The sequence below is a fragment of the Prunus dulcis genome, chromosome 2 (assembly GCF_902201215.1).
Source record: "Prunus dulcis chromosome 2, ALMONDv2, whole genome shotgun sequence".
Lineage (NCBI taxonomy): Eukaryota > Viridiplantae > Streptophyta > Magnoliopsida > Rosales > Rosaceae > Prunus > Prunus dulcis.
In genome coordinates this window covers 2,657,013-2,684,345 of record NC_047651.1, presented here as the reverse complement: position 1 = coordinate 2,684,345, position 27,333 = coordinate 2,657,013, and the positions used below count along the sequence as shown (strand labels likewise).

The 27,333-nt window shown below is 35.6% G+C and overlaps 2 protein-coding genes across 3 annotated transcripts; one reads left to right on the top strand and one right to left on the bottom strand.

Annotated features, from left to right (window-relative positions):
* Positions 1–1,873: 1,873 nt before the first annotated feature.
* LOC117617128 (scarecrow-like protein 3) lies at positions 1,874–4,643 on the bottom strand. 2 transcript variants are annotated; one of them, XM_034346394.1, is made up of 2 exons: positions 4,241–4,643; positions 1,874–3,590 (listed from the first exon to the last, which is right to left on the bottom strand). In XM_034346394.1, the coding sequence occupies exon 2, from the start codon at positions 3,533–3,535 to the stop codon at positions 2,150–2,152; it is 1,386 nt and encodes a 461-aa protein (XP_034202285.1). In that variant the 5' UTR covers positions 3,536–3,590; positions 4,241–4,643; the 3' UTR covers positions 1,874–2,149. The 2 variants fall into 2 exon arrangements, with proteins under 2 accessions (XP_034202285.1, XP_034202286.1); XM_034346395.1 differs by having other exon boundaries at positions 1,874–3,536.
* A 14,309-nt stretch (positions 4,644–18,952) lies between these two features.
* LOC117617703 (probable inactive purple acid phosphatase 27) lies at positions 18,953–25,940 on the top strand. The gene is made up of 13 exons (XM_034347190.1): positions 18,953–19,547; positions 19,674–19,761; positions 21,871–22,137; positions 22,478–22,586; positions 22,801–22,915; positions 23,137–23,269; positions 23,358–23,545; positions 24,192–24,378; positions 24,496–24,563; positions 24,837–24,927; positions 25,137–25,325; positions 25,477–25,560; positions 25,726–25,940. Exons 1-13 carry the CDS (start codon positions 19,201–19,203, stop codon positions 25,792–25,794), a joined length of 1,935 nt encoding a protein of 644 aa, XP_034203081.1. The 5' UTR covers positions 18,953–19,200; the 3' UTR covers positions 25,795–25,940.
* Positions 25,941–27,333: the final 1,393 nt, after the last annotated feature.

Below are 27,333 nucleotides of genomic sequence, written 5' to 3'. Positions count from 1 at the left end.
TCGAACTTGGCTCTAAGGCCATATTAGTGTTTCTTGTATGATTCTGTTTTCTATGGAGTCTCAACGCATATATGAGAAAGATGATGAAGAAAGAAAGAGAAAGGAACGAAAGTGACAAGCAGAATGAAATGTTCTCTCACTGCTCTGCAGAATACAGCAGGGGAATTTTACTTCTTCATATCATGACCACCTCACACGCATAGAGCAAGGCATATTACCGTTAGCACTCTTAGCTGGATCCCTTACATCACAAAATGATCTCAGCCATACATCTAGCTATCTACTAGGATCATTAGACATGGCATTGTATGCCTTACAATCTTAGCTTCACACTTGTCAATGATAAAACTAAAGTGAATACCCAATTAAGCTCATAGCTTATTTCACTCATTCTAATCAGCTAGAGACTTATAATCTAAGAAGCATGGATACGCACGGAGACCAGCGTATTCCGTGTCGGATACTCACGGAGATACGATACGCAGAGGATACGCTGAGATACGCTCGGGATACGTATCCGAGTCAACGGATACGGTCAATCAGCAGAGGATACGCGTATCTGTTACGTATCCCAATTTGAAGATACGATTTAGGAAATAATTTCAGAAAAAAATAGAATTCCTAGTCCTGAACACCAAGGGATACCTGTTTTGTTTTGGAACTTTGAAGATCTTTTCCTAATTCAGACAGATCTTGATCTTCTTTATATAAATATATGGGCATAACGCTACCACCACCCATCAATTCATCTTCTTCTTCTTCTTCTTCATCTTCTTCACCAGAAAATAAAAGCAGCCTGGTTCTTCAATTTGTCTTCATCTGGTGATCGTGGTTCAATATAAAATCTGCTCTTTCTGTGTTTTTGGAGGCCGTCGTCGGTATGTTCGCCTCTCTCTCTCTCTCTCTCTCTCTCTCTCTCTTGTTCTCTGGTCCAGCTTTGCGAAAGAGCAGGTCCAGCTTTGCAAAAGAGGCATGCTCTTTCTGTGGTTCAATACTATTTTGCCCTTATACAAATATATATATATATTATATTATATTATTTACCAATCTGCCTGCAAGAGTTCACGTGCCAAGATGTGATATTATTATTATTATTAATATAAATTTTTAATTACCGTATCCATGACGTATCGTATCCTAGTTTTTGGAGATTTGCCGTATCCCCGTGTCGTGTCGTATCGTATCGCCGTATCCGTATCCGTGTCCGTGCTTCTTAGCTTATAATTCAACAAGTTCAAAGCTTGTGGGTAGAGCTCAAGGCATATATACTTTTCCTTCTCAACACAGCTCTGCGCTGCTTATGGCCTTGAACTTTGCTTTCTTAGACTCTGTGCATAATGGCAGTGCCCTTAGCATTCTAGGTAGGAATCCATTTTTTCAAGGGACCCGAGAGATGCCAATCGTCGGAGGTACTGGGGTTTCCAGTATGCAAGGGGCTATGCATTGGTGAAGACAGTTTCCTTGAGTGCAAAAACTGGAGATGCTGCCGTCGAATACAATGTGTCTGTGTTGCACTACTGAAAAGGTTAATGCTATTTGATGATGTGGTCAATAAAAGTGGTACAAATAGGTTTTTTGTTACTGATAATATCATGCCACATTTGTTGCTTTTTCTTTATTAGTTGCGTTGCCTTCCATGATTACATCAGTCTATTCTCTGTTGATTTAGCATAACTTGCATAGCATTGAGTGTGATATTCGGCTACTTAAAAGTACTGTTTCTCTTCTTACCACCAGTTGTCTAAGCAACCAAACTGATGTAAACTTCGAGCACTGCACACTACTGGAAAGGAAAAAAGGTCCTGCCGTCTCACATGCAACTGAGACCAGTAATGAATGCAATTCGATATCAGAAAATAACTTTGAAGTGTAATGTCATGTTTAACTCTGAAGAATCTGTAGAACAGGGTTCAAACCCAAATATGGCAGAAACATCAGCGTTTATGTGGGAAGAAAACTAAAATAGGATACAAATTAACAACTAACTAAAGTTTTAGAACAGAGAATAATTCTCCCAAGCTTCTGAGGAAGATACTATGCAGTTGCAGAGGAAGAAATGCATAAAATCCTTTACACAAACAAGAAAAGGAAAATTAAGAAAGAAAAAACCAAAAACAAAAGCACTCAATCCCCACATGGACCACCAACATCACTCGTATCTCCTAAACCTCCAGGCCGATATTGAAAAAAGCGGCCTGTCATGCCAACAAATAACTAAACATCCATTTTCTTCTTTAATCTTAAACCCTTCATAGCCCTGCAACTGCCTCCTAGCCTGTAACATTCCGTGGTAGCTTAAAGGGACCCTGCCAAACCCAGCCAACTCAAGCCTTAAAATCCACTTCTCAAGCTTCTCATGCCTCTCTGTTCTCTCGGTTCCCTCACATGCTATGATGTTTTTTATTTCCTCTCCGAAAAGCATCTTCTCAACCTTTTGTCGCTCCATTGGTGATCTCGGTACTGTAGACTCCAAGCAATCAAAAAGCGCTCCATAAAAGTTCAAAGCTTCCATGATCCTGTCCATTAATGTATGGCCATTGTGGTTTGATTCTTGCTCGGTGATCACCATTAGCTTTGGTGAAAGGCCCCAAAGAGAAGTTAAAAAACTCCCCATCTTTGGTGAACCACCTGATAGTGGGGACAATGCAGAATCAGGACTTAGGTTATATGCACTGATTGGATCTTTCTCCAGCCACTCTCCTAAAGTGAGTTTATTCATATGCAAGACTTTCTGCAGGTTCTTAGATGCTAATGGTGATTTTCTCCTAAGATCATCATCAGCTGCCAAGAGAGAATGTAGCTGCAATACAGAGCAGACTGCAAGAGCCTCTCCAGTCTTGACACGCAAACTTTCGATATCAAGGCTCTCTAACTTGCTAACTATAGGATTGAACTGAAACGGGATGTTCAGATTTCCTGCTTCTTCAGTCAAGCGATGGAACATTTGGTCTAATACCTCTTTCTGTTCGTGAATGCCCGTAATTCTCAAATGAGGCGGGCCTTCAGGTCGAGCATTTAATGTGTGAATCAGATAAATCCATTGGGCAGGCTCACATGAATGAAGATCAATAATATGAACCATCTTTTCTCCTTCCATTGCTTCCACTATGGCCTGATTTGTAACCACGTACGCAACCTTCAAGAAAGGACATAGATCACAGAAGAGCCTTTTAACGAGAATTTCTTCTGAGACTGATGTTATTTTCGTTGAGTTAAGGGCTTTATACAGACCAGGCCAAGCTTTAAGCATCCGGTCCGCAAGTGCCTCATTGAAATAAGCAGCTATTCGCTGCATTGTATCTCCATCAGGAGAGGCTAGCTGAGAAATATGGTCAAGCCAAATATTTGCATTCTCAATGCTACCAGAAGCGACATGGTTAGCACAAGAATAAAGAAGCTGGATCAGATATAAACCTCTCTCTTCAGATTTTAGCTCCCTGAGCCATGTTGGGTATGGAGATCCCATCCCAGGAGATAGCCAGGGAAAGAACTGCAGGGGTGATGAAGTTACTGGGGACCCGTCCTCTTGCGCCATTCTTTCAATTAACAATAAAAACAATTAGGGGATGCTGAAGATCAGATTGCCAGAACTGTTTCAAAACAGAAAGAATTAGACCGGAAGGAAAGCAGCCGAGAAAAAAAAAAATTTAATTAAGTCTGCTTTTTTTAATATTATTTTCTACCGGTTTGGTTTCCCAAATATGAAGGGCTTCGTTTTCAACTGAAATTTCTCCACATCCAGACAGACCTTATTTTGGTATCTAATAACGCATAAATAGAAAGGTCAAGAAACAGGCAAGAAGATCAGAGAACACACAATCAAAATTACCCAGGGATCCCAGTAAATTTGATGTGAATTGGGTCAACTGACCTTGTGGTTTCTGAGAAACAGAGCAAAAGAGCAGAAGATTAAAAATACAATATTTGATTCTTGTTCTTGCAAATGATTCCATTGTTAACAAAACTAACAAATTCATTATAGCTGAGACACATGGAGCCAATTCATTATAGCTCAGCAATAGAATTTTCTGGGAATTTAACAAGTTCAAATGCCTACTTTTCCACCAACCAAAGAGAGCCTAAAGAAAAATCATGCCACACAAAAGAAAGCAAAAGATGAACAAAACAATCTACCTCTTTAACAACATCACAACAAATGAGCAACTGGGATTTTGTACTAATTTCCAAGAACACATCAAAACCGAGGAATCAAAATAATGACACAGAGGCAAAGAATTACCTGAGAAAGTTACTAGTTCCTCCGAAAAATAACTGACCAAGTTCAAACGAAATTGAAATTCCTCACTGGACAGAAAACCCAGCAAAGTTCCTGCGGAAGTTTCCTTAATTGGTTGGCTCGACCTCCTACTCCATCAAAGCGAGTCCAGAACTCCAAAGGGTTTCATGTGATGTGAAGTTTTGTTGCAAAGTGACTGAAATAGTAATAAAGGTCTTGTTTTGAAGGACTTTTCCATGGCTGCGTTGGCGACAATACAAGAGGCTGCTTTTGTCGTCATTGCTTTGTTTTGTGTGTCCTTTGAGTGTTTTCAGAGGAATATGGAATTAGTGAAATACAGAGCCAGCCCTCCCTCTCTCTCTCTAGATTTTATCTTAATTGTTTGCTTTGTTGCTTTGTTTCCCTCTCTCTCTCTCTCAGTTGATTTTTGTCAACATGTAAGGTGGATGGGAATAAGAGCTGGCCAAGTTTTGGTACTATTCTCCAACACAATGCCCTTCCAAACATGTCCTAACAAAACAAAACAACCACCTTCCTTGTTGCTTAGTGGGTAATAGAGGGAATTGCAAGGGAGAGCCTTGCTAGTGCTTCCAAAACTTGTATTTGGATTCTTTCAAAGGCATAGACCATCCACTTGGTATTTTCTTCTAACATTAAGACAAAGAGACAAGGAAATTATAGGGAAAGCCAAAAGTGGATAGAACATTTAACTTTTGGTGCGGAGTCTTGGATGGGAGAATATCATATGGCCCCATTCCTTGTGTATTTCCCTTTTTTTACCCTAGGGCCTAGCACATTCCCTCAATAAACTTTTCTTTGGTATAAATAACGGATGTGAGAAAGGAATTTGTAGTTTAAGTGGTTAAAATTATTTACTTCCGTACGTTCGATTCTCTTCTCTCCAATATTACATGTATCAAAAATGAAAAAACGAATTAATGTGATACGAAATTAAACCCTACTTTAAACTAGCTAATCAACATTAATCAGTGATATACCACATCATTGCACCTAGTATGTTTGAGAGTATATTGATGCGTCATGAGAATTCTACACATGTTGATGGTTTGAAAAGTGGTTGGAGTAGTACAATTAAATTTAATAAATATATAAAATATAGCTCCATTTAGTGGTAATTGATTAGAATAGGTTGAGGGTAGGTCTCGTCAATGGGTCGGGTCGGGCTAGCCCGACCTGAATTTAATGGGTTTGAGTTGGGCTAGGTCGGGCTACAAAGAGGAGTGAGAATAATGGGCAGGGTCAGGCCTGATTTTTTTAGAAAATTCTAGGCCCAAGCCCATCCCATGAGCCGGGGTTGAAAAAGTCATCGGGGCGAGCCTAAATGGGCTTACTTTATTTTGTCTTTTTTTTTATATGGATTTTTTTTGTCAATTCTTTATTTATTTTTTTCTATGTTTTTAGTGTGTTTCTATGTTTCCATTTTTTTCATAGTTCTCTATTTACATTTGTCTATATGTTTATGTCTCCATTTTTTTCTTTGTTATACAACCATCATATTAATAAACTCATATTTTATCCCATAGTTCTTTTTTTTTTTTTTTCCTTACAATGACAATAGATAATGATTTTCTCCATCTTTCATTTAACTTGGGTTTTTTTTATATATATTTATTTATATGTATGTGAGCCCGTGGGCCGGGCTTTATGGGCTGGTTGGGCCAGGCCAGGCTTTAGACACCTCAGCCCAAGCCCGGCCCACTCAACAAAGGGTCGTGCCCCCATCTGCCCATGAGCTCGCGGGCCTAATGATGACCCTTATTTGTGGGCCTCATACTCCTTGTTGTTCAAAAATACTTTGTGACAATTTTTTTATGGCACTATGGTACAAGTCCTCCCACATTGGATGGACCTTGTCCATATGTTTGTCCAAAGCACTTTGATCAGTGAGGACATTTGCATGGTCATACCCATTCTTGTGCACACATAATCTGCATCTCTTACGATTGTTTGGTGCCCTCAGCCCCTACACCTTAGGTGCGTGCTTGTGATGTTTAATCGTGTGAGCTAGATGTTCTTGAGAATCATAGCAGGAGAATTTATCGCAGTAGCTGCAGAAAATCGCATCCTCATAAGAATTCATATTTATTTTTCACCTTGGCACTAATATATTAAAGAAAGAAGTTAGAGCATAAAGCAGGATAAATTAATGCAACCTAAACATGTGGATTTTAAGGCCGTTTAACAAAATTGAATAAAAAGGATAAACATCTCTCTCTCTCTCTCTCTCTCTCTCTCTCTCTCTCTCTCTCTCTCTCTATTTTTTTCATATAAAAAGAGAAGAAAAACAAAATAAGATTTGGCTAAACATATAGTTCTTTTTTTACCTAGCCCTCTATTTTACATTTGTCGTCTCCATTTTTTTCTTTGTTCATAACTTCATAGTTCTCTTTTTTTTTCCCATAAATATAAAGATGTAGTTATACAACTGCCATATTAATAAACTCATATTTTATCCCATACTTCTTTTTGTTTTTAGTTCTTACAATGATAATAGATAATGATTTTCTCCATCTTTCATTTAACTTGGATTTTTTTATATAAATTTATTTATATATATATATATGTGAGCTCGTGGGCCAGCCTTTTATGGGCGGACAGAGCCGGGCTTTCTTGGGCTCAAACGGGCCAAGCTTATGGGCTAGGTCGGGTTTTCTTGGGCTCAAACAGGCCAAGCCTATGGGCTAGGCCGGGCTTTAAACACCTAAGCCCAAGCCCAGCCCAGCCCACTCAACAATAGGTCGGGCTGGGTAATGGCCCATAACGGGCAAGGGCTGGGCTTTTTCTCGATCTGCAGAACGAGCCCTCATCGACCCATGAGCTTGCAGGCCTAATAATAACCCCTAGTTGAGGGTTCCATCCCTTTCTATCTAACAAAAATTGCAACACATCACATTTCCTTAATCTTTTCACTGTTTAGAAATTCAATTAACTTGCTTTATGGATTTGTATTATATTCCTGTCACTGCTAAACTCTATCACAGTGATTCACCAATGGTTACTTTTTATTATTATTATTATTCATTCTTATAAAAGCAAGGCATATTAGAAGGTGATTCCTATGCATAACGCTAGCCCTACATCAAGAGAGCTCATAGATGACCTAATGTTTAACAAAATATATACTATATATTTGTACATCCACATATAAGAAGGGTTTGGGTTCTAACTTTTAATGTGTTCCCATTATAATAACTCTTGTATTTTGTTTAATAATATCCAAAGGAAAACTTCTAAACCAATTGCATAAATGATTATAAATTAATGACCCTTCTTTGTTAAAATCGGCTACCATGTTCAATTCTTTCTTTTTCTTTTTTTAAGAGAATAACGATAGTATTTTATTTGATAAAGAGGAGTAACAAGTACAAAAATCGGGCTATGTCGTCAGGGATTAGGTGAGTGTCTCTGCACCATTGGATAGTCGGGGTAACTGAATAACCGTACCCACTCAACCGCAAAGCGGGAGCAGGGGCCTTACCTCCAGTAGAGTGCCCCCTGTCCCCATCAGAACATACCTGAAAAAATTACAAGTTACAATCCTCAAATAAGAGATCAACTATAAAATATGGGGATTCCTCAAACCAAGTTAGCGAAGTTCCAATATGAAGAACAAAACGCGCTAATATTCGATTCTCTCTAAATGTGAGTTTGATATTTGAGAGAATTTCCCATCAGTTGCCAAATATCATCAGCTATGGAGTGCAAACTCTGGTAGATTCACACCACTTTTTTTTTTTTTTGTAAAGAACTAGTATTGACACCTAGAGCAAGTTCCGAGTTTAAATTTCATGTACCATAATTATTGAATAAAATAATGTTTTATTTATTTAAAGAAAAAACTCTCACGCTCAAATGTTGCTCAGATGTGGCAACTACTGAAAGCATTATATTTTACCATTTATTCCAAATATATTTACAACCATTATTCCATGGATATACACATATATATATGTGGGTGTGGGATAATAATGAGTTATGAGTCAGCCAGCACTTGCATGGGTTGCTCCAAATATAAGTCGACAACTTGAAGCATCTGTCAGTTTCTTTCTTTCTCGGCACTTACTATTTATAATTCGGGCTCGGCAGAACAATTCCAATTCCTTTGTATTGTTGTCTGTGAATTATTTGTTTGCATTTACATGCTGCATGCCCAGCATAGGGAAGTCAAACTAGACTCTCACTGCCTCTCTTTTTTAATGCCATTTTTTTTTTTTTTGGTATATTATATCTCATTCTGGATCAGCATAGTACAATAGTCATTGGGTGAATATAAAATAAAATTTCAATCAAATTATTATTAAATTGGGTTCCTAACTTTTCTAGGGTTACGAAATAGCATCTTGAGAGAACCCAATAGGATTTTACGTATATATTTTATATTTTAATAATGTTTATACGTGATTAAAACAATGTTATATATTTTAGAATTTAGGGTTATAATTCAATGTTAAGGGCTTAAAAGGACGTTAATGAGGGTTGGTTCAGTTGGTAAGGTCCTTGCACTGTGTGTAGTCCCACCAGAGTTCGAGTTTCGCTGCTAGCAGTCCTCGTTGGTGTGCAATCTGTAATTTCTTACACTAACCATAGTGTATATCAAAAATTCTTGCCAAATTTGTTCTTATCTCGGTTTATATCTATGCTTTCAAATTTTGTATTTTTCTTATAGGAATCACAGCCATATCTGACCCAAAAAAATCAAAGCCATAAGAAGTATACACAGAGTGAGTGAGTGAGTCAAATTAGCTAACCAAAAACAAACCAAGAAGAAATCAATAACACTTGATTAGTTGGATGCTTTCAAGATCTAGGCCTCTAGGTGGTATCAGTGAAAGAGAAAGCTCAATAAGGGTTGTGAGTGTCTTAAAAGATGCCGTCGGTCTTAACAATGAGAGGGTCAGAAAATTGACCTTTTGGCCAGCCAACGCAAATTAAAAACAACTTTCCTAGATTACTACGTGGTACCAAGACCCTCTAAGTTTCAGTTGGACTATGCAATCCATTGGAGGGTGCGTTAAAAACAAATACAGAAGGGCCCACAAAATTTACGTTTGGTTTTCATGATTTTTGGACTGTTTTCTTCTGTTTTTCTTCTCTTAGGTAAAGATCTAGACCTTCTTTGGAATAAGTTTTTACAGCTGACTAATGATACAGAGTTTATATTGCAATTGATACCTCTTGTCTTAATTTCCTCTCTGTTTTTTTTTTCTTTCCCAAATCATCATCAGACTTGAAATGATAAATTGGATCATGAGTATTGGTCTTTTAAACACTTATGCCTACCCAAGCAAGAGGATAAGATAGCCCTAATCAAAAGATCAAACGAATACCTTTACCTCATCAAAAGGGCAAGGATCGAAACCGGAAAATTGATTAACCCGGTTGAACCAAGCCAAGAAAAACCGTATTGAACAAAAGATTGACTTCTGTTCAAAAAACTGAATCAAACCGGTTTGGTCTGATTTCAGATTCATTTCATCTTAAAAAACTTATTTGAATTGAACTGGACCGACTATAATATTTCATTTTATTTTATTTTCTAAATTTTGAAGTCCAAACCAAATTCCCAAGCCCAATACCAAATTCCTAAACCCGGAATCAAATTCCCAAACCCAATACCAAATTCCCAAACCCAAAACCTAATCCCCAAGCCCAACTTTATCTCTCCTACTTTTTTTCTCTCCTCTTTCGTTTTTCCTTCTCCCCCACTTTTCTTTCTTTCCTTCTCCTTTTGTCTTTTTCTCACTCAAGTTAGATCTGTAGCTTCAATTTTTTTGTTGCACAAGGATAAAACACTTAGATCTTCACATGAGCTTAGCTTTGTAAACGCCCACAAGAGGGGAGGGGGCAGGGGTAGGCTCATGGATAGAAACTCGCAAATTAAAATTTTGCTTCATATATATAGAAATAAACACAAAGACAGTTGTGGTGAACAAGCTAAAAGCCAATGCAATAATGTAAATAACACAAAGTATTTGTTAACCCACAAAACCATCAAGGGAACAACTAGGGGAGTAAGCGAGAAAGAGAAACAATCTACTAACAATTGTTAAGTGCTAAAATATGAATATGGTTTGAATACTTTGGGTTGTTCTTTATTATTCTCCATAATGAGATATATATATATATATAGGAGTTTACATATGAAGGTTTTACAAGGAATTAGATATAGTAAAGAATTAGGAAAGTATCTCCTAATTGTACAATGATTTATCACTTATATAAAAAATAGGAAAGTAAATCCCTTAATTAATCAAAGAAGTAAATATCCTTGATTAATTAGGAGACTCACATCAACACTTCTCCTCAAGTTGGTGCATATATGTCACTAATGCCCAACTTGGTAAGTGAGTCATGAAAAACTCTTCCACACTCACAGCATATGCAATATCTGATCTCAGAGGACGTATGAAGAGTAGAACCTTTGGTGGTGGTGATAGAAGAAGGAGTCTGGATTGACCGCATGCTTCTTTGATTCTGCAATAAGATGGAGAATCGTATGGGTTCTTGACATCGCAGCATAAGTAAGATGTGATATGAGAAGGTGAGGAAGGTGATGTGAGAAATTTGATGTACGAATTTGATGTAGGAATTGGATTTAAGAGGTATGTGTATAAGATTTGATGGTATGTGTCCAGGAATTTGGATAAGAGGATTTGAGGACTTTAGTTTTGAGGGATTTGGATTTGGGGAAAAAAAATTATGAGGAATTTGATTTAGGGTTTTGGATTTGAATATGGGAAATTTGAGATAAGGGTTTAAAGACAAAACAACGTCTCTTCACTCCCCCTCTCCCCTTGAAGAGAAGGGGTCGTCAGAGTAAAGAAATATGCAGTATCTTTATGGGAATACGTTAAGGTAATGGGGACATGTTAGTAAACATATCATTTTCACTCCCCCTCCCCCCCTTGAAGAGGAGGGGAAGAGAACACTTAAATTTCAAGAAGAACGCAAGCACAGGTCACAAGAGAACCTGGCTCTAATACCATGCTAAAATATGAATATGGTTTGAATACTTTGGATTGTTCTTTATTATTCTCCATAAGGAGGTATATATAGGAGTTTACATATGAAGGTTTTATAAGGAATTAGATATAGTAAAGAATTAGGAAAGTATCTCCTAATTGTACAATGATTTATCACTTATATAAAAAATAGGAAAGTAAATCCCTTAATTAATCAAGGAAGTAAATCTCCTTGATTAATTAGGAGACTCATGTCAACATTAAGTACAAGAAATTTATGGGGATGAGCTCAACTACACACAATAAGTAGCTTATGTGAGGTTTGGTTTTGAAGTATATATAAGCTAATATGGATTATGTGATTATGTGAAGTGTTTGTATCATGCAGGAAGGTGTTGAATGCAAAAGTTTTGTATGGTGCGATTATGTTGACATTAAGAGGTTTAGAGGGGGGAACAACACACAAGTGAGGGAAGATACCATAGCAAGAGACACTCGTAATGGAGGGAAGACAATCAATCAAATGACTCATTAGTTTAAATCTACTCAGCTACAAGTTGCATATATTGTGAATATGCTAAAAGGAAAAAAAGACATGTTGTTGATCATCTGTATTTTAATTGTTGTGAATGTGGTTTTCAATTTGGTTAAAAAATTCGCTGCTTAGAAAAGTAGTTTAAACCATGTATTTTGTTGTCTTAGTGACCAAAATATGTAGTTTGTTGTTAAAAAGGAGTTGTTTTGGTTATAATTGGGAACTATTCAATGCATAAAATCTTGGCATGTAAACGTTGTGGTTCCAAAAGGAAACATGTATCTTAAAACTTTCAATTGAATTTTAGCAACAAAACATATAAATCATCTATTCAAAAGCATAAGTAATTTACTTAAAACTCGTTGGGCTAAGTCTATTCAAATTTTACCCATGTATCTTTGAGGCCTAATCTCTTTATACACAAAACTAAACAGGAAGAAGGATGAGAAAATACCCTTGAAGCTCATCTTGGTTAAACCAAGTTTGAACACCTCGTGCAATGCCTTCTTTCTTCCTTGAACTTGTAGAGATTCTTCAATAAAGGCACCAAAGGACATGGCCTCTATTTCACCACACCACATGTAAAGAGAGATGAAGAAGATATCAACCAACAGGTTAGAGGTGCTAGACTCCCTCTTGGTGGACCGATTTTAGCTAAGGTGGAGGATAAGATTTCTCCTTCTTCTCAACACTACAACCCAATTTCTTAGGAGGCTTAGACCCTAACTTGAGAATAGCCTAAGTATGGCTTATAAAGCCAACACATAAAGGGCTTGTTTGGTACACCGTATTAGACTCTGGATATGAGTAAATAGTCCATGTTAGGTGTTTGGTGTCAACTTATATTATATAATTACCTAACTATTTTATATGGGTTGGGCTTTTAATACTTTCCTTACCTGACTAACTAATAAAACTTACACACCCTAGTTTAGATAATATACGCTTAATTATACAGCTATAGGGAAAAAGAACACAAACGTTCACGTGAAAAATTCGATGATGCTATTTTCATCTTCTTCTCCCTAGGGTTCTTCTCTGCTATCTTCTCTAAGGTTATTCTCTTCACTATTCTCAAAGTATATATATATATATATATATATATATATCTCTCTCTCTCTTTCTCTCTTCTCTTTCTTTATATATTTACTCTTGTATTAAATCTTTATAGAAATTAGGTTATGAGTTTTTCCTTTTTGATTTTTTTTTTCTTGCTGTATTGGAACAATACATGCGGCTGTGTATCCAACTCAATAATCAAATAATCAAATAATCATCATGCGGCCATGTACCCAACTCAATAATCAAATAATCATCATGCGGCCATGTATCCAACTCAATAAATGCTGCTGAGTTTTTCTTGAGTTTTTTTTCTTTATGTATTTCCTCTTCTCCAAGTATCCAACTTAATAATCAAATTATCATCTCAAGTTAGAGATTAGAACAATGAGGCTATGTTTTTTTTTTTTTTTTTTTTTTTTTTTTTTTTTTTTTTATTTTTTTTCTACTTTTGGTGATTTGTTGGTTTGTTTTCTGGTTATTTCCGTATTGCTACTGCTGGCTGTTGATTCTCTTCTTGACTGCTTTTGTTGGGCTTCAATATATTCTCTTTTTTTTTCTTAATTATATATATGCAAATAATATTGTCTATATTTCCACTTAAATTGTCAAAGAATTTTTGTTAACAAATAGGTCGATCTGATGTTATCCGGAACAAAACCAACACAATATAACTTAGTCAGACTATTTATCCGGAATAGCACCAAACACCTTACAATATTATGGATAAACAGTCAGCACTCTCTGGAATAGATTAATATTATCCGGCAGAAATTAGTCAGTACAGTCCGACGTACCAAACAAGTCCAAGATGAAGAGAATTTTAGCCAAGGTGGTGTTTGGGCTCCTTTTGGGCTCATTTAACTTGTATTATCATACAACACATATTGGGTCATTGGGATATTTTGCTCTTTGACCCAAAATACCTTTAAAGCCCAAATCGAGTCCAACTATCAAACTAACTTCACAATTAACATTTTTAATTATAATTTGTGACTTAACCATTAAGTCATATCCTTAGTTAAAATAGTTTGACTTAGTCAACCATTTTGGTCAAACATGTTGACTTTGACCACTGACTTTGACTGTTGACTTTCAACGTCTTATCTCCTTCATTTGTTTTCCAAGTTTCTTCTTCTTCTTCATTTATTCCTATAACTACATTTTTCGATATGCAGATCCGTAGGTTCTTTTTAGCGAGTCAGTGGGTTGTCTCAACTTCTCTGAGTTGATTATGAATTAATCCCCAACATTTAATTCTTCCTATTAGTGAAGGACAATTATTATGCAACCTTACAAGACTTCCACAAAACAACATATCATGGCTACCAAAGCTAATTAGAAAAGATGAAAAACCTATTCAAGTTGGAATTGTCGTGCAATTGATTCCTTTTCTATTACAGTGCTCGTAATTCATATTATCAGGGTATGGATACTTTTTTCAAAACCCTAATATGAATTTTCACTTATAGGATTACATTACTTTTGTCAAAACCCTAATATGAAAAGGTAACGATGCCGAAAAGTCGGCGTTGGTTTGCCAACAATCGATAATACCGCAAGTAGTTGGCTAGTAAGGTTCAATAGTGGGCCTACCACATCCATATGATGGGCCTTTTTTAAGTCTAAGTTTAACGGTATATAAAATTTCTTAGGCTGCTTTTAGCCCATTTTTAGGCTCATTTTGGTCTGATGCCATTTATAGGCGTCATCATCTAGAATGAGAGTGAGATAGTCGAGAGAAATCAAGACCACAAATTCACAGAGGGAAATCATGACAAAATTGTGAGAGAATGGGAGAATACTTTGTTGGTCGGAATGAGAGGAAGAGTAGTCGATTTGGGTAGTGGTGATTATGATGGTCAATAGAGAGAGTTGAAGCTAAGGGAGAGAGGAGCTAAAGTCATCTAATCCAATGGTGAAGGAAACATTTTGCATCTTATGAATCTTGGAATGAATTTAGCCACAACATATGACACATAAACATTCATAATGGCGAATGGATTATGCTTATTCTAGTTGAGCTAAGCCTTTTTCATTTTAACCCAAGTATCTTATGATCTAGTCTCTTTGAGCACAAAATAGAAAAGGGAAGAAAGGTTAAGTTTTTACCCCTGTAGACTTTCTTAGAGAACCAAGAATGATCACCTTGTTGGAAAGGCCTTCAATCTCCTCTTAGAATGTAGACTCTTTAACCAAGAGGCTCCAAAGTAGAAGCCCTCTACCTCACCACACCAAAATGGACAAGATATAGAAAGAAGATCAACCAAGAGGCATTAGATGCTAGATTACCTCTTACTTGGTCCCATTTTTGGCTAAGAAAGATGAGAGGGAAGATGTCTCTCCTACACATCAAGAACTCCAAGTTGAAATGCCAAAAACCCTAACTAGGTTTTGAGTCAAGTTTGGCTTTTATAGGAAAAAGCATACAAAGGGAGAGAGAGAATTTCTCTCCCCAAAATTCGGCCAAATGGGAAGATGGGCCTCACTTGGGTCTTTTGGATTTGTGTTGTCATACAACATTTATCCAATGGCCCAATTGGCTTTTAGGTATTTTGTCATTCTTCTTTTAAATTATATTTAAAACCCAATTCTTTATGTCAAAGTTAATTTCATAATTGACTTTTAATTATGAATTATAACTTAACCATTAAGTTACACTTATAGTCTTACTATTTGACTCAGTCAATCATTTTAACTTTGACTTTGACTTTTGACATTTGACTCGTAGTTTCTTTTCTCTTCATTTGTTCCTCTAATCTCATTCAGTGAGCAATCCGTAGGTTCCTTTCAGCAAGGTAGACTCAACTTCTCTAAGTTGACTTGTTAATTAAATTTCACTATTTAATTCTTCCTTAGTGAAGGTCAATTATGATTGAACCTTTCAGGACTTCCAAAAACCATGGTTAACGCCTAGTAGCATGTCATGGTTATCCGAGCTAAATAAGGTGTAGGGAAGAACTTATTCAAATTGGAGTGACTATGCAATTGAATCATTCTCTTATACAATACTTCTTATTCAGATTATTAGATAATACAATCTAATGTCGAATATCCTAATGTGAATTATTCCTTTATATGATTATTCTGGTAAGATTTAAAGACTTCTTCTTTCAAAAATCCACTACTCTGCGTAGAAATTTGATCAATCATATTCTTGGAGTATTATCTCTCCTTACTGAGATTAGAGATCCTTTATTGTATAATTATTTGTTTCCCAGACTTTATTGAGAGTCCTGATAAACACCTTTAGGTCATGTCTTCCACAACACAAATGTATAGTGCCCTCAAAGACAAACAACATAGCCACAAGACATCTATGATGTCTTAGGTCAAAGAATTAGTTTGCACTATTGCAATATATGAGTTCTAGTTTGACATGTGAGTAAAGACTTTCATTCTAGAACTCATGTATTTGATTGCATTCAGTGTACTTGTTCTCTTACAAGCACCTACACACATATCTTGGTGTCGCTTCACTCAATGACTTGAGACCTCGTCATTCTTTACATTACGATAAGATACTATGTGTACTGGTCTTAGCAGAATATCAACACCCAGTTAATACTCCTATGACCACGAACATATTTAGGATTAGGGATCATGATAAGTCTCGATGTATACAATCTCATTACATAGTTCTCATGTTCACTTATATCTTCCTAGGACTACATTTGTTTTACTGTTATGATAATATATCAAATATCATAGTTGAAAACAACTGGTCTTTCCCATTAAGTTATTACAAAAGATGTCCTTAACATTAATTATCATATACTTAGTTGCTTTAAGGGCATACCACTAACAAACAGTACATATATTTTATGTTTTTTTTTTTTTTTTTTTTTTTTTTTGTAAGATGAACAGCCCATATATATATAGTGAGCTTATATTAAGGGATCCTTGAAATAAGCTTATTTGAGGGACACCCTTGTAGGCCCCATTACACATTGTTTTTCAATGATTCAAACCGTCTAAGTTCTAGATATTCCCTCAAATATCATTTCTCAAAAAATCACTTGAATCTGAAACTATTTGATCAATCAATTAGATGATTGTTATTTTAGTATTTTCTTGAAGCATTCGTCTATTTTGTGGCTTGCGATTAGATGCCTTAATGATTTTTAATTTTTCTGATTTTTTGCAAGGAATATGAATAAAGACTTGAAAAATAGACGGTTTGGATCGTTGAAAAATTTGTAGGGTATCCTAAGGGAAGCTCTCTATGTATATATATATATATATATACATAGAGTTTCTATTGAGATATCCCTTAAATAAACTTATTTGAGGGACATCCTTATAGGGCCCACTCCGCATTAATTGTATTTCATTAATTCAAACTGTTTATTTTTTAGATATTCATCTAAAGATCATCTTTACAAAAATCACTTGAATCCGATATCATTTGACCGCTCAATTGAGTTATTAAAATTTTGGTACTTTCTTGAAGCACCATATTCATTGATTTTGTAGGACACAATTGGATGTCGAAACGGTTTCCGATTTGTCTAATTTTTGTAAGGATGATCTATGAATGTAGATTGAAAAAATAGATGGTTTGCATCGTTGAAACAAAATTCATAGGGGAGCCTAAATTATTTGAGGGATCCTTCAATAAAAGGGGACTGTATATATATTTTGGTTGCGGTTATTGATGGTTTCAATTCAGATCTCCAATACCGTTTTTACAACGCCACCTAGGTTCAGTCCAAAAAATAACTACAATTGCAGGTCAACTCGATTGAATCGTCCAATCCGATCACTAAAGGGTCGAGTTGGGTTGAGTTGGCCTAATAATATGCGAGTCTGAGTTTAAAAAATCATAAACCGCTATATATCGGATTGGGACCAAAATTGAACCAACCCAACCCATACCCACCTCTAGACAAAATGGGAACAAATCCGCTGTCTCCAATTTGGTGTCCCCTTTGTGTCCCTTCTCTAATTATTCGACGCATGTCATATAACTTAACAGAAAATTAACTTTGTTAACTTGTTTTATTTTATCATTAAGAAAAATCCTTTAAAAATTATATAAAAAATGCCCGAGATGAAAGTGCAGTGAACTTAAAAACCAATACATCACAAAATGGAAGAGATATGAGACATGAGGAATCACAATCCCTAAGAAGAAGACATCTGAATCACAAAATGAAACCACCTCATCTTTTACGTAACACAAATGCTAGAACGATGAAGAGACTGTTTGATTTACGAGAAAACAAAGGGAAGATACGTGAGTGTTGAAATCAATTTGGAGGATTCTGAGCAAAAAAAAAAAAAAAAAAAACAAGAAATCGATTTGGAGGAGATAACTCCTATTCAACCTCTCAGTTCGCAAAATCAAATGAAATTGAAATCCAAAGAAACAAATCAACCAAAACCCAAAACAAATAACAAGCCAGAACTAAAGGGACACTCCGAAACCAAAATGAAATAAAACCAAGAAGGAATCGACAGTCTGAAAGAACAGAAGCAAACTCCAAAACCCAAAGATAACTCACAAAACAGTAGAAAACAAATAGAAAATTTGGACATCTTTAACAACAAGAAGCTCTCCACAACCAAGATTCATGTCCACGTAGAAACAGCCAAAGGCACCTCACGATCAACTCGCACTTGCTCTATGGGATCGAAGGGGCATTGACTTTGGCCCTTGAAGGCAATGGCCTAGGGTTACTGCTGGGATGCGTACGCTCCTTTACTTGGTATTTGCTGAGTTTTTTTATTTTTTTTAATGTCAAAAATAAAAGTAAGTTAACAGAGTTAACTCTCTGTTAAGTTATATAACACATGTCAAATAACTAGAGAAGGGACATGAAGGGGACACCAAATTAAGGACAGCGGATTCGCTCCCAAACAAAACCAACTGTGTCAAGTGGTGGGTTTTTGGGGTCCAAATTCCACCCCTAATAAATATGCACATGTATAATATGGCTAGATTGAAAATAGCGTTGTGCTTTCGCACTAAAAAAAGAGACCAACCAAAAAACAAACAAAATTAAAGCCGCAATTGGTTGTTACCGGCCCAGCCGCACCTGCGTGGTATCAACATAACCAAACAACGTTGCGTGAAGAAACAACAGTTTTAAAACGTAATGTTCGCCCATGTACACACCTATGACCTGTCTTTCTCTGTTCAAAAGATATCTACAATGGAAACAAAAAGCCACGTTCTTGTCAAACCCTAAATTCTGATATGATATGAAACCAAGTTTCCAAATTGAATTCATGCGTACTCAAATGGGAAACCAATAAATAAGGAAGAAAATCAGAAGGACAGCGCCATGACCACCAAGGCAAGAAGAAGAACCATCTCTCTATATATAAACCTTGTTTCTTTGCCTTAGAAAATAAACTCAAAATTCCACTTTGATTTGAAAATGGGATCCTCAAGCACTTATTGTGTTGTTCTCAACTTGTCATTCCTTGTGTTCATCTTTTTTCTGGGTTCTTCGTTTGCTTCTTTTTCATCGTCGTCGTCATCCTTGCACCCTTTAGTTTTCAACTCCAAAGTTCAACACCTTAACTACACAGCAATATCTGAGTTTAGGGTTGTGAATAGAAGATTTCTGGCTGAGTGTCCTCATCCGAGCCCTTATCTGCAAATTAGTATTAACTCAACTTCTTCTGGCCTCGGAGATGAAGAGTTCTTGAGTGTCAATGTTAGTGGTGTCCTCAATCCTTCCAAAGACGACTGGGTCGCCATGATTTCACCTTCTCATTCTGAGTATGAATTCTATATATATAATTGTACACGTTAATTATCTACGAATTTATTCATGCTTTTTTTTTTTTTTTTTTCTTCATATTATTTCAATTTGTTATATATTTTTGGCTATCACATGATATGCAGTGTCTCAAGCTGTCCTTTAAATGGGATTCTCTATGCACAGACTGGCGATCTCAGCAAACTTCCTCTTCTCTGCCATTATCCTGTTAAGGTAAACAAAATTATCGTTTTCATATTACTCATGTCCTTTTTTTTCTTTTTCTTTTTAAAGAAAGAAATAAATATATATCCTTTTTTTCTCTTTGCATGTGGTCCTTTTTTTACATAAAGAAAAAAAAAAAACAGAAAAGTTAGATATATGGTAATGAATTAATGTGAACATCATCGATGCCGAATAATGTGAAATTGGCACCCGACTGATACACACCACTCACTCTCCTCCTTGTATGGCGATATTGGATTCGTTTTAGAAGTTCATCGTCAACTTCTCTGTCCAACTTTTCTTTTTTTCAATTATTTTTGGCATGCGAAACCCGTATTAGCGAAAACCCGGCATAAAAAAAAGTTCTAAATTCTGCAAATGGAAGAGTTATACCAGTGATCATATTCCTATTCCTATAACAGTATTGATATATGTTAGGTTTCAAGAGTGTAGTGTAGTCCTAATTAATAGTTAGGTCCCAAAAGAATTGCCCTTCGGTGGTAACAGAAGTTTTTAAATTGTAATGAATAAAAGCTAAAGAGAAAAAAATATATATATCAAAAATAAAAAAATTTAAGGGCCACATAGTTGGAAAAAGTGGCTGGGCATGGGGCAGCCCATGTTGTCTTTAATGTACGACGTTACTAACAATGTGGCGTTAAGAAAACCATAAACATTTACGTACAAAGCCAACGAAGCACTTGCTTTGACGTTTGACAAACCATAATCCTATGGGCCTAACAGTTTATTCCGTTTGATTTTAATATCCACATCAATTTCCCGTATATTTTGTTGAGCGGATAATGATGAACCAAACATGTGGATGAGCATGAGTTAGTTGGATAAGTTCTGTGTTCATTTTCAATATAACTGTTTGGATTGTGTTTTCCTCATTATATTTGTTTGTTAGATGGTGGTGATTTTCTCAGCAACTTGATAAACAAAACATTGTGCATGTAGGGTGTTCGATGCATACTAAACTCTAAACCTTAAACCCCAACTACTTGGCTTTAACAAAAATATATACGTAAGTTTAGATTTCACCATAGTTATAGATATTGTTATCTTTTTAGTATAATTGTCTCTTTAATTTGGAAGTGATTTTGGGAGAGCCAAAAGCAGGTATGAGGAGAAGTACCTCTCATGCTTCTTAATATGTGTTTTAAAACTATTCTAAGGATAAGCACGTGCTATGTCCACAGTGGCAGAGCCAATAAGGGAACAGTGTGGTCCCAGGCCCCCACTCCATTTTTTCTAATTTTATTTATATACTATACATTAGATTAGTTTTAGGATATTTATTCTAAAATAAACAATATATTAGGTTCTCATTGTCTATAAATTAACCATAAAACTTCTTGATCTCTTATCTACTTATCTCGCTAAATTTTTTTAAGTTAATTTATGATATTTTCACTAAAAACTCCTAAATTTACAACATTTCTTTCTTTTTTTCTTTTATTTAACTTAAGCTTTATAAATTTTTTTTATTTCCGTCCTTTTTCATGTATGAGTTCATTGAGTTGGGTAACTTAGTGTTGGGATTTATGAACTTTTTTTTTATTCTTCTCTATGTTGGAATATAAATTATTATAAGTTCAGTCTTTAATAGTGTAGACAAATTATTAAAATATGAAATTCATGTTTCTAAAAGTAAATAAATAATTCATTAGAATTATGATCGTAACGAATGTATATAATATTATTAATTTATATCAAATGATAGTATGAAGTAGGCCAAAATGAGTGGTTAGTGTCAAATTAACTTCTTAAGTGGTTAGCATTTTAACAATCCTATTCAAATTATTTTTAAAAATTTTGTGAAGGGTCCCCTCTAATGTGAAATCCTGGCTCCGCCACTATCTTCTTTATAAAATCACTTACAACCACTTTGAAATGATTCTCAAACAAGCCCTAAATAACCTGATTAGAGAGTAGGTGAACAATCAATATAATTAAAACAAGAATATCAACTAACTCTTAATTTAGTGATTTTTTTCTTAAAGGTCGGAAGAACTTCCGAGTCCCTCTATCTCACATTGATAAGAATAACAACAAAATAGACTGACCTGTAATATATAATATGTAGTACGTTGACATTTTTTGAAATTGCTGCAGGCAGCATACATAAGCAATGATCCTGACTATCTGAGTTGCAAGAAGAAGGAATGCAAAAAGTATCGGAATGGTCGATGCTTGGTGTCCACTTGTGGTGGTGCATTATCATTTCATGTTGTTAACATCAGAACGGACCTTGAATTTGTGTTGTTTTCTGGTGGATTCGAGGCCCCTTGCATTTTGAAAAGGTCAAGCCCTGTGAGATTTGCCACTCCAAATAAGCCATTATATGGACATCTATCGAGCATAGATTCGACGGGAACATCGGTAACACTCTATATTATTTTCACTATTAATTTTGACATAGCAATAACTTACGTATATTCATAGTCTCGCAACACAATATGAAAAATTGAAAAATAAAATTTTCTCTTTTATGTGATTCTCGTCTTGAACTAATTTAATTAGTTTAGTGTGAAGTCACTTATGAAGGCTGCAAAGTGGTTTTGAGCTTTAAGAACAGCTTAATTTAATTAATAAATTGAAGCAAGTTGATTAAAATGTCTGTTTTCGTATATTTTTCCCATAAAAAAAAGATCGCCGAGATGGTTCTATCAACTTGTGAGATCATAGTTCTAACACAATGAAACATGAATTATGGGTGCAGATACGATTAACGTGGGTCAGTGGTGATCAGAAACCTCAGCAAGTACAATATGGTGACGGAAAAAAACAGACGTCACAAGTTACTACATTTTCACAAGATGACATGCAAAGTCAGTTCCTCAACATCCTATATCCATATATACGTTTCTCGTTAATATGTATCTCGATATCTCTATAAAAGATGTGATCAACAATGTGATCATGCAAAATACAAATTCTAAAAGTTACACTAGCTTATTACCCTATGATATGGTTTTCAAGTTGAAGGTCTCCTTGATCTCTAGTTTTTTTTTTTTTTTTTGGTACCTCTTTTGTAAATTGTAGGTTCAGTTCTACCAAGCCCAGCCAAGGACTTCGGATGGCATGACCCAGGCTTCATTCATACAGCAGTAATGACAGGACTTAAGCCTTTATCTAATTTCTCTTATAGATATGGAAGGTATGTATAAACCCCCTATCTAATTTCCACCACAAAACAAATATTTGAAAAAAGAAAAAGGAACAGAAAACACCATTCCAAAATTTCAATGAGATGTGGTGCAAGATGGAAGTGCAAAAAGTGTATTTTTTGCATTAGTTATAAAGAGCCTTTTCATCTTTCTTACCAATTCTTCAACACAAAGTGACCTTATGTATGTGGGAATGGAAAATAAATTGCAGTGATTCAGTTGGTTGGAGCAATGAAATCCAATTCCGGACTCCCCCAGCAGGAGGATCTGATAAACTCAAATTTCTCGCATTCGGTGACATGGGAAAGGCTCCTCGTGATGGTTCGACAGAGCATTACATTCAGGTATATATGATACATTTAGTACTGCAATGCAACAACTATATGCTCATCATTCATGCACACCTAAATAATACTTGTGTGGTATGAATAGCCAGGATCCCTCTCAGTAATTCAAGCCATGGCTGAAGAAATAAATTCAGGGCATGTAGACTCTATCTTCCACATTGGAGACATTAGCTACGCCACTGGATTTTTAGTTGAATGGGATTTTTTCCTGCACCAAATAAGTCCCGTAGCTTCTCGAGTTTCTTACATGACAGCTATTGGAAACCATGAGAGGTATGCTCTTTACTACCATAGTGGCAATGCATATTGAAGAAGGGTAATGTTCTCTTACTAGACATCTCACATGTTATGTTGTAAAGCTTAATCTAGGCCAATTACATTTGAATAAAGAATCAACTCTATAAATGAACCAGCAGGCGGCTAACCACATAACACACTAAACTTTCAGAAGATTTTCCTTAAGACATATGTTGACACCAAGTTGACCTCACCTAAACCCCACAATGAAATCCCACCAATTAAGGAAGGCCCATGCCCTCTCATATGCCTTCTCCATACCTCCTCCATGCCTAAAATCCCAAATCAAGGGGAGCCATATACCTAAATCCCAAAAGTCATGATGACTTGCCTACTTGTAAGGCGTACATAAGCAAGAGGCAACCAGCAAGCAGAGAAGGCCGGCTTTGCCTCTCCCACTCTAAGGCTCTCTTCTTTTACTAAGGCTTTATGCCTCTCAACTGTACAATGTAAAAGCTCTCTCGTAGTCAAATACATATTCGAAGCTCCACAGTGGATGTAACCTAATTATGGTGAACCATTCAAAATCGTGTACTTGTGTGTGATTGTGTTTTCCATCCCTCATGATGTTTATCCAAATCTATGCATGCATCAACAATATGCTTGACCATGCATTTTTCAGGGACTATATAGACACTGGATCAGTTTACATAACCCCAGATTCAGGTGGAGAATCTGGTGTTCCTTATGAGACCTACTTTCCGATGCCAACCCCGGCAAAGGATAAGCCATGGTATTCCATAGAACAAGCAAGTGTTCACATCACGGTGATATCTACAGAGCATGACTGGTCCCAAAAGTCTGAGCAGGTAAGGATAATTAAGCACTTCTGTAGTGCCTTATATTTATCCAATCTAGCATATGGAATTCTCAGCTTATTTGATGTTTTTCGCTTTGTTACTCTATGCAATGGATGCACTTTACAGTATCAATGGATGAGAAGGGACATGGCTTCTGTTGATCGATCCAAAACTCCTTGGTTGATTTTTATGGGGTAAGTTGTAACTGAAATACCTTCAAGTTTTTGTAGTGTTTGTAACCATTATTTCTGTGTGTTTGTGTGCTTCTGTTTCATTCTACATTGCAGTGATTAAGAAGTGGACTGTGGTAAATTATACACAATTTACAGTTTAAATTATGTTAATCCGATTATTATGTTCAAGATTACAGTAATTTCAATGAGATTCTAGCTATTAAATGAGCCCATGATTTCCACCCCATCTTTTTATGTTGTATTAAATGCTTGTGACTTCTTCAAATGTTGCAGGCATAGACCCATGTATACCTCCGCAGATGGACTCTTCAGTGTTGATCCAAAATTTGTTTTTGAAGTGGAACCATTACTGCTTCAAAGCAAAGTAATTAACATCCCTCGCTAGCTAGTTTGATTATTTTTCTGTTTTTTTTTTTCATTGTTCATCTTCTCTGTGTCTTTTACTTATTTCGACGTGGAGAAAATAGAAGAGTTTCTCTTCCAAAAAAAATAAATAATATCTCTTGGATTCGTCATGTGTCAAATTGGTTCTTTCTTGTTTCTTTCTAACATTGCTCTGGAAAATTGAACTAGGTTGATTTGGTCCTATTTGGTCATGTCCATAACTACGAGCGAACCTGCTCACTTTATAGGAGTCAATGCAAGGGATTGCCTGTTAAAGATGAAAATGGGATCGACACATACGATCATAGCAACTACAGTGCCCCAGTGCATGCAGTAATTGGTATGGCTGGCTTTACCTTGGACAAGTTTCCAACTGGTGTAAGTATCTCTCTCTACAACTATATACGTACACATGTACTTAAGCGAAGCTCCTGATATGTTGCATCCCTCTTTCTCAGACAAAAATGAAACAGAAAAAAAAATAGTTCTTTCATTGTTCTTTACATGGAATTGGATTTTGATCGTTCAGGTAAATAATCCTTGGAGCTTATCGAGGATTTCCCAATTTGGTTATCTCAGAGGATATGCCACAAAGAAGGAGATGAAATTAGAGGTCAGTGTGACAGTATGTGACCTTTGAGTTTCGTACTACAGAACATATATATGGAGAGAATTTTTTCATATACATATTATACTTAGTTCGTGTTCATCAGAAACACTCGGCTTAGCTTGAACTTCGGCAGACCTTGATGTTCTCTAAATTTCTTTCATTTTGCAGTTCGTGAACGCAGATACAAGAAAAGTTGAGGACAGGTTCCGCATTACAAAAGCAAGCTCATCTAATTAGAAACATGTAATTTAAATATATAGATGAGTTACTTCTATCTGTAAGCATTCAAGAGGTAAATGGTAGTTTTAAGTTTTAACCTTGACAATGTTAGTTGATTACCTTTTCTTTTCTTTAAAATAAAATAAAAAATTGCATGTCCCCTACAGGGCCGTCCCTGAGATTTGGAGGGCCCTGTGCGAAACTTAAATTGGGGTCTCGCATAATCTAATACGAAAATACTATAAAAATTTGCCATAACTTAATGTCATAAACAATTTTTTTTTATAACTAAAATTCACCATCAATAAATATGCAATGACAATCAGAAATCAAATTCATAAAAATTTAAATGTTTCCATTTGATAAAGTTAAATGTTTTGTACAAAAATAAGCTCCTTGTGCCCCTATAAGGTCTCTTGCTGCCTCCAATAAGCAATCTGTGTTTAATAGAAAAAAAAAATTGGCAATCACAAATTAAAGAGTAGTTGCACACAAATGTCATTAACAAATTAGATTATATTGCATTAAACACAAAAGAAACAACAAAAACATACCTGATTATCCAAAAATCATTCACATTGTATTTGCTGTCTTATTTGAAGAATTAAAATTATTACGAGAGCTTTTACCCCAGAAGAAAAAAAAACACAGCTAGTACAATACTAATGTCTGAAAATTGATCTTCTTGAATTTTTAGAAGAGAAATCATCAATCAAATGTTCATAATCAAGTTTTTCAAGAAGTTCACTTTCAATTGAAATCAAAGCTAGTCCATTTAATCTTTCTTGCCACATAGTTGATCGCAAGTATGATTTTAACAATTTTAATTTTGAAAAACTTCTTTCTGCAGATGCAACAGTAACAGGAATAGTCAATAGGATTCTATATGCAATGAATGCATTTGGAAAACAATTTAATCTTTTCAAGAAATTTAATATTGCAATAGCTGTGGTATTTTCTTTTGGTAAAAGCTCCCGTAAAACTTTCAACTCAACAAATAAATCCTCCCCATCGACGTCAAAAAACTTGTCATTTTTCAAAATGCTTTCCAGATGACTACAACTATTCTTCAAATCGCAATCATCCAATGAATTTAACTTCTTTGAAGTAAACAAAAACCCAAAAATATTCTCATACTCTTGATATTGTTGAAACCTTCTTCGTAAAGAACCAATAGCTTGATCCACTAAATACAAGAAATAATCAATTCTAAACTTTTCTTCAGCTGATTTAGGAACTGATTGGGATGGCTCACAAGTATTCTCATCAAAATGTTTTTTTCTACGAATTTTTCGCTTCTCAAGAAACACCGGGTCAATTCCCATGTCAGTAGCAATTTCTTTAGCAGTATACATAGCTTCTGTAAACCCATTTTCTCTATACTTTTCAAAAAATGTAATCAACCCTTTCACTTTATCAATAGCAACATCAATAAGCATGTCTTCAGATTGTAAGTTTTTGCTAACTACATTGACAGCACCTAATATATCATACCAAATAACCATGCCCAATAAGAACTCAAAATTTCCAAGTTCATATGTTGCCAAAGAATTAGCT

Coding starts and splice junctions, on each gene's coding strand:
- LOC117617703 (XM_034347190.1), top strand. CDS start 19,201: ATGGGATCCTCAAGCACTTATTGTGTTGTTCTCAACTTGTCATTCCTT. Junction 22,138..22,477: donor TAGATTCGACGGGAACATCG/GTAACACTCTAT, acceptor TTATGGGTGCAG/ATACGATTAACGTGGGTCAG. Junction 24,379..24,495: donor GGTCCCAAAAGTCTGAGCAG/GTAAGGATAATT, acceptor TGCACTTTACAG/TATCAATGGATGAGAAGGGA.
- LOC117617128 (XM_034346394.1), bottom strand. CDS start 3,535: ATGGCGCAAGAGGACGGGTCCCCAGTAACTTCATCACCCCTGCAGTTC.